Below are 7,902 nucleotides of genomic sequence, written 5' to 3' on the forward strand. Positions count from 1 at the left end.
CAAGAAAAAAGCATGCAGTCTGTCTGTGGAGTGGAATTGATGTAACTGTCTGCAATTTATGTGTGTGTGTGTCATTTTGTGTGTTAATCAGGTTGGGATTACACACGCACGCACACACACATGCATGCAAGCGCACACACACCAGTGTACTAAGTGTGATGTCAGAGTTGTTTTTGTTTACTGAAAACTGGATGACAGAGTTGTTTTTTGTTTACTGAAGATTGAAGGCCAGTTTAGTTTTTGTTCTCATCTGACCTGTCTGAGTAACTGTGAGAGAAATTAAAAATGTAAGCACTTGTCTGTCTCTTCTGGTGATTTGTTCTAGAACATATAAAATGTGAGCACTGTCTGTCTCTCCTGGGGCCTGTACTACTAAGTGGAGTTACTGGCTTATCTGGGTAACTTCGAGAGTAACTTGATCATGTGTGGCGTAACTTCCCGATTAACCCGTACTACGAAAGGTGGATAGGTTTTAACCAAGGTATGCTGCCATGGCAATTTACGCTGCATCTCAAACCTGCTCCGAGCAGGTTATGTTCTTGGTTAACCCGAGGTTTCCATTAACCACACCCTTTATAAGTACCACCCCTCCACTAACAATTCGAGACAATGTCGGCGTACCTGGATGATCCATACGACATCGGAGCGCAAATCGTGAGGGGCTTTCTTTGGGCCGAGGGAATTCGTTATCATTGTCAGATGATCTAGGTAGAAGTCTCTAATGTCACCCGTCATAGCAATGCCCTTACGTGGACATTCATGTTTTCCATCTAATCGGTGATGCTGAACATCTGAGCAAGAATAGCCTAGCCCAGTGGTTTTCAAAGTGGGGGCCGCGAGGGGGTGCCAGGGGGGCCTCAGCAAGTTGGAGGGAAAAATAAAAGCAAGAAATAAATACATTTGAAACATTTAAAATATACTATGAGGGTTGTTATACAATGCCATTATAATAATGTGACGCATATCTGAACATATTCCCCATGATAATGACTGGGAATAATAGTAGAGTGATAACTCTCATATAGCAGAAAGCCCCAAATGCAATTTTTACACACTGTATGCTCCATCGCGAAGTGCTTGTGGCTAAAATAATTATTAGGATTAGCTTAATGTATTTTTACATTTGCCGTAGTATTGTCGATGGGTTTAATAACACATCAAGGGGGTCCTTGGCCAGAACCTAGTGGTATTTGGGGGGCCTTGTCGTGGAAAAGTTTGGGAACCCCTAGCCTAGCCTACAGTATGCTGAACTTCTGAGCAAGAATCGCCTAAAATAAATTGGACATAGCCTACAGTAGGCCTAAAAAATTAAAATCACCATTTTAACAAACTTGTTGAATTGAATGTCACTGTACCCTGCAATGCCTCCCTCAACCCCTTCCATAATCGGCCTTCCACTATTATTTGCGATGGCCAACTCCTCTGCTACTGTAAAACACTCTGGTGCCTTTCCTCCTACAGTAGTGTTCAAAGACACCTTTTTCTTGTTAACTGTAAAACAGAGGCCAAGTGAAGGCTATAAGCATACTAGGCCTACATGTTTTCATAATTAAGAAATATTAATGCAAGCTATATAAACCTACTATTCTGAATAATGTGTTTGTGTTTCATTTTCACCTGCTACCATGTACGTTTGGCAATGGTGTTGCATCTGAAATGTTCACAGGATTAGGCATACACTAAATCAATCAATGGGGGCTACTTAAACATTCAATTATCCTATTACTGTAATCTATATGCCCACTTCTGAATTGTGTTGCATCTGTAGGCATTTCTATGAACTCAAAATAGGCAATTTAATTATTTCAACTCATTTCAGACATTCCGCAAGCTATTAATCCTCCGTAACACATATTTGAAGAACATGTGGAAATAAAACTTTACTTTTAAGCATTTAGGCTACCCGACAGAGTTGCCTTGCTTTGTTCACTGCCGACGTATTTGATTTTTGTCGTAGAGTGGGTTTTAATTCCTCATAACTTGTCATAATAATTGTGCATTCCTCATCCGTAAAATAAGGTGATTGCATCATCACTGAAAGTGGTGACTTGCGCTGCAACCCGCCCCTTTTATGTGAACGCGCACAAACTCCAATTAGGTTAACCCCGGCTCAACAAATCAACTTCATAATCAGCGTCGTAGTACCGATTAACACCACTTAAGATAACCAGGTTTTGTCAACCCCGGTTTAACAAAGTAACCCACCCTGGGTTACATCTGGGTAGGTTAAGCTCCCTTCGTAGTACAGGCCCCTGGTGATTAGAACATTAGGTGGTCTAGAACATATAAATAATACTCATGCAGGATAGTGTTTCAATTATACGTACAGAAAGCTTACAGAGACAGGTGAAAAATTAGTCTTAGGAGGATAAAAAGGAGTCTTATCAAGACAAACTAGCTCAAGGCACTGGCAGCCAAATTTGTTGTTTTCGTAATGAAACGTCTTCATTTAATAAGAGCTTGACTTATTTCAAGTCAAATGATTTTACAAGAAAGTTCTAGGTGAATCTCTTTATACTGAAAACACCAATTAGATTTTTTTTTTTTATCTTGATACAAGATTAGTAACACTTGGTTAGATTTTATTAGATAAGCAGTTTTTGCAGTGTGTCCAGCGACACACTCTAAGAAGTGATGTGTTAAAATGACACATTGCTGTGTGTGCTCAGGGACAGCACATTTTTGTGTCAATTTCAACACAGCAATTGTGTGGCTGGGTGAAAGGTTAAAGACAAATTTCAGCTATTTCTGCTACAATTTTAACTTTTTAACCCACCCAGACAGCCACACAATTCAGCTATCTCCACATAATTGCGGTGTTGAAATTGACACAAAATGTGTTGTCCCTGAGCACACACAGCAATGTGTCATTTTAACACAGAGTGCATTGCTCTAAAAAAAGGTGTTTATAACACATTCCACAAAGGCAATCCAGTGTGCTTTATGCCATAAATAAACTAATACCATTAGCAAGCCTGATGCTTTTTCTCTACGAAACTCCCCCTCGCTCGGTCTGAAGCTCTTTTCCTTTTCTTTGCATCTTCCGTCAAGGGTTTTCGCTGCTTCTTCGCCGGCTCTGCCATTATACACACGTTTGCAACAATCGCTAGCGTTTCGTTAGCCTCCCTCTGTGCTGTGGATGCAGGATGGAAACTGAAACTGCTTCACTGAACTTGCAAGCGGGATATTCTTCCTACAGGCAGTAGGGGCGGGCGAGAGAGTCTTCATTCGTAATGAGTCATTTAACCATATACCGACTTACGAAGATGAGTAATTAACACGAAAACGTTGCCAGGTTAAAATAAATGTATTAAATACATAACATCTCATAATATATAATTTAAATGCATGAGACACAAACAAAGTGGTGTCAGTTTAAAGAATAATTTAAAAGGTTTAGAAGATTAGAAGTTATACACATCACGCGAGCATCCGTTAATCTTCATGAGCCCGTGCGAGTGTGTGTGTCAGTCACTTAAAGAGTGAAACGGGGATAGATGACTATTTATCCGAAGCTAACACCGAGCTCATCAGGCAACCTCTGCAGCCGTGCGCGTGAGTTCTGTCGCCCTCCTTGGGAGCGGGAGGAGAGCGCGCAGACTGTCGGCTTGGGAAAGGTCACGTGGGCGCCGAAGAGCTCAGTGCTGTCAGTCCGTACTCGTATTCTTGCCAGCCGTAGTTTAGTTGATTGCGTCAGGATAACGAAGCCGCCTCGCACGAGAAGAAAATAAGTCCAGCATGAAACGGACCGGCTGATGCTCGAGCTGGACCTCCTTTAACTACCTTCCGTGCAACACACGGTCCACGGATCTATGTAGACGCTCCTCTCCGCCTGGTGCAGACTCTCCGTGCCGGAGTCCGGGGAAACGGGCAGGACGGCGGGAGGAGCGCGTTGAGACGCGAGCGTGTCGCGCTTTGCGAATTTAACGGATTTCAAACGGAATGGCGGACCGCGAGACGATCCCGCTGCCTCTGGAGGTGCGAGCGAGGCTCGCGGAGCTGGAGCTCGAGCTGTCGGAAGGTAGGCTGCCGTGATTCACCGAGGCCGTTAGACCGTAAACATCACCGTGTCACCATAGAGTCGCGCTTTGCGTGCTTGACCTATATGCAGCTCGTTGTGCCACTGCCACTGACGGTTCAGATTGATGGTTTGTTTAATCGCATGAGGTGTCGCGTGTGACGAGGCGCTTTTCGTGTGTAAACAGGAGCGAGGGGTTTGATTTGTGACCTTGATGTTTGATAAATGAGAAGCCTACGGTGCAGCCTGGTCGGTTTGCCAAACCGTCTAATCACGAGCCCGTGAGAGTAGTCGTCAGATGTGCACGAGAGAGCCTGCGCGTGTGTAAACATTTGTTTTCGTTTCGGTTACTTGCATGGTTGGAAGGAAATAGGACTCGGGATTCGGGACTCCTGCGTGTGTCTGGGGGAATATGTTGTGACAGATCGCCGCGAGCAGCTCACGGGTTCACGCGGCACAGCCTTGTATGGCGAAAAGTGTACCCTCGACGTTCCGGGGCGCGCGCCGCTACGCCACACAGCTGGCGCGAGAAGCAGTTGTCAGCGTGGTGCGTGTGGAGCACCCTGTCCCTCTCTCTCTCTTTCTCTCTCTTTCTGTGTGTGGAAGGCCCACTTAGTGGTAGGCCGGAGGTACTAAAGCTTTCTCCAAAACCAGGATGTGATGTTTGGGTGGCACACAGTATAAGTATATATACTCTTTTGATCCTGTGAGGGAAATTGGTCTCTGCATTTATCCCAGTGAAACACTCAGCACACAGTGAGGTGAAGCACACACTAATCCCGGCGCAGTGAGCTGCCTGCATCAACAGCGGCGCTCGGGGAGTGAGCAGTGAGGGGTTAGGTGCCTTGCTCAAGGGCACTTCAGCCATTCCTACCGGTCGGGGTTCGAACCGGCAACCCTCCGGTTACAAGTCTGAAGCGCTAACCAGTAGGCCACGGCTGCCCCATAATAACCCAAAGTAGGCCACTAGATAGATAGGCACAGGGCCCCCAGGATGTGATGTTTGGGTGTGGTGTGATGTGATGTTTGGGTGTGGTGTGATGTGATGTTTGGGTGCTGTGTGATGTGATGTTTGGGTGCTTGGGTGCTGTGTGATGTGATGTTTGGGTGCTGTGTGATGTGATGTTTGGGTGACCATGTGATCTGCACAGCTAAACTAGTGTGTGAGTATGCACAGCTAAACTAGTGTGTGAGTGTGCACATCTGGTGAGTGTGCACTACTACCCAGGTGTGTAAGTGCAGGGCTTAAAATTCATTTTTCAAAATGGGAATTCCCCCCTTAGGTTATTCATGTAGGGGGGATTGCAATTTCGATACTTCTTCAATACTTTTTTTAAAAAAGTGTTTGATTTTGGGGACCCCACCACCCTGACGTCATCAGTAATATACTGTAGTGGGATCATTCAGAACAGTGGATATCCTAGCTTGACCCTCTCCACACACACACAAACACACACTGAAAATGATGGCTTATGTGATATGTTTCTATTTCATATATTTTTAAATTCATATAGAGTGTATTTAGTTAATAATGTATTTTTTAATGTATAGCATTTTACTAGTAATTGTTGGTAGCTAAACATATTTAGTAATTTGAATGCTTCATATTGACATTTAAACTATAACACTTAGGCATATCTTTAATGTGGTGTGTAGGTCTAATTGAGTGCACATTGGTGATGAGTAGGTGTAATTGAGTGCCTGTCACTTTAAGAAAATACGTGAGAGTAATTAGCCTCCCTTCAGCCTGACGGTTTTAGGCTAGTCGCTAGTGAATAAAAGTTGTGCATAGTGCATAAGGATATGTGGATGCAATTCATTATGTTTTCTATGTCATTAGATAAAATTAATATTCAAAAAACTAACAAGTTGAAGACAATCTTTCTGGGATCAAGTGTTGACGTGACCTGAACGCACCTGCAATCCCGCAGTGAAATTTAAGCCCTGAAGTGTGCGCTAGTGTGTGTACTGTGACTGACGGAGTGTGTGAGCAGAGGGCCGAGGTGATGATGGGCGGGAGACAACACACACACACACACACACACACACACACACACACCTTTCATTGTAAATGGTTGGCTGATTAACTGGTTAAGCATTTGGTTGTCCTCTGGGGAGTTTCCATAGGGCATTTTACAAAATGCATGAAAATAACGGTCTAAAGTACTCATATTTTACTACTTTTGAACACAGCTTCACAAGACCTGGTGCTAGGTCTCAGTTGTGTTTCTAAGTCATATCAAGACCTGGTGCTAGGGCTCAGTTGTGTTTCTAAGTCATATCAAGACCTGGTGCTAGGGCTCAGATGTGTTTCTAAGTCATATCAAGTGACCTAGAGGGCTGGCATATGATCAGTTCAGAGATGCTTGTTATCCGGCAGAAAGAAAAAAACTATTCTAGCCTCTGTAAATCTGTGTCAGTACATCACACAGTTCTTCTGATTGTTTTCCAAGAAACTACAGTGTCTCAGCTTTCCAAAGAGCATTTGATTATAGGCCAAACTAGGTGGGAACAGTGGCCTTTGAAGCAGGCGCTGTGCAATTTCAGGCAAAACCTGGAAATTGGTATTGAGAATTAAAGGAACCGTATGTAAGAAATGTATTTCAATTAATCATAAAATGGCCCTGATATGTCACTAGACATTAAGAAATCATGTTCATTTCAATACTTATATCACTGACAACAGTCGTCTGGCCAGGATATTGTCATTTAAAAAGTTGCAGCCCTCAACTGATGTTGATGTTGTGTTTTGTCATGTAATGTTGTGTTTTGGCCTGATGCGCCACCCTCCACCTATCTACTAATCACGAAGTCAGTAGTGTTTCGGCATCCGGGTTGCCAGCTCTGCCAGTCAGAGCGGAGGGGGAGGGGTTACACCGCTCTACAGTAATTTGAAAGTGATTGTAGTACCCGTTTTGGCCACAATCTTACATACAGTACCTTTAAGCTGTTTTAATCACAGGTATTGATTATGGTGGGGACGCCTATCTATCAGATTTTATCATGAGTCATTTTATACCCACCACTTTTTTTCCTCAAGCTCAATTTAGTTAAAAAAGTTCACAACACATAATTCTTGAGCGCCAGATGCCAGCAATCCCCACAGCTGCTGCTGCGCTGGCTACACACTCTATCCCCACAGGGCACACACATACACACACACACACACACACACAGCCACTCTGCTGCTGTGCTCTATCCCCACAGTGCAGACACACACACACACACACACACAGCCACTTTGCTGCTGTGCTCTATCCCCACAGTGCAGACACACACACACACACACACACACACACACACACACAGCCACTCTGCTGCTGCGCTCTATCCCCACAGTGCAGACACACACACACACACACAGCCACTCTGCTCTGCTGCGCTCTATCCCCACAGGGCAGCACACACACACACACACACACACACACTGCCGCTCTGCTGCTGCTGGCTGCACGCTTGCATACAGTATTGTAGTGAATTGAGAGCAGTCAGCTCATGGGGTGATATAGTGTCATCTGTGCAACACATATTTTTCAAATGTATATTTTTTCAATCTTGGTGAGATTTGTAGTGCAGAACTTGCAGAAGTTGTGTTGTGTGTGTATATGGTCAATTGTACTGGGAATTAAAGCTGCAGTTGGCAAGTCTGAAAGATTTGACTTTTGAATGTTTACAACTCACTCACTACCACCGAGCTACTACCTCTCGTCGAGTTTGTGCTCGTCAGTGCGCACCAGACTGCACCAGACTGTGATTGACAGTCAGATCTCACACAGCGCTGGTCTGATTGGACCAGAAAAAACGGGAGCTGTGGATTTTGGAAAAAAAATAACAGACTCTAGGTGGAGATATTAGTGTGGGTTTTTCTTCTAAAACCGGCTGAT

The 7,902-nt window shown here is 44.2% G+C and overlaps 1 protein-coding gene across 3 annotated transcripts in view; it reads left to right on the forward strand.

Moving 5' to 3' along the window:
* The first annotated feature begins 3,435 nt into the window (after nucleotides 1–3,435).
* LOC121693411 (disco-interacting protein 2 homolog C-like) overlaps nucleotides 3,436–7,902 on the forward strand; it is a 77,952-nt gene continuing 73,485 nt past the window's right edge. Inside the window, exon 1 of one of the 3 annotated variants that reach the window (XM_042072810.1) lies at nucleotides 3,436–4,021. In XM_042072810.1, coding sequence (XP_041928744.1) covers nucleotides 3,943–4,021 — 79 coding nt within the window. In that variant the 5' untranslated portion in view covers nucleotides 3,436–3,942. The remainder of the gene's footprint in view (nucleotides 4,022–7,902) is intronic. The other 2 variants (XM_042072809.1, XM_042072811.1) reach the window with 2 other exon arrangements.

Source organism: Alosa sapidissima, chromosome 19, assembly GCF_018492685.1.
Source record: "Alosa sapidissima isolate fAloSap1 chromosome 19, fAloSap1.pri, whole genome shotgun sequence".
NCBI lineage: Eukaryota > Metazoa > Chordata > Actinopteri > Clupeiformes > Clupeidae > Alosa > Alosa sapidissima.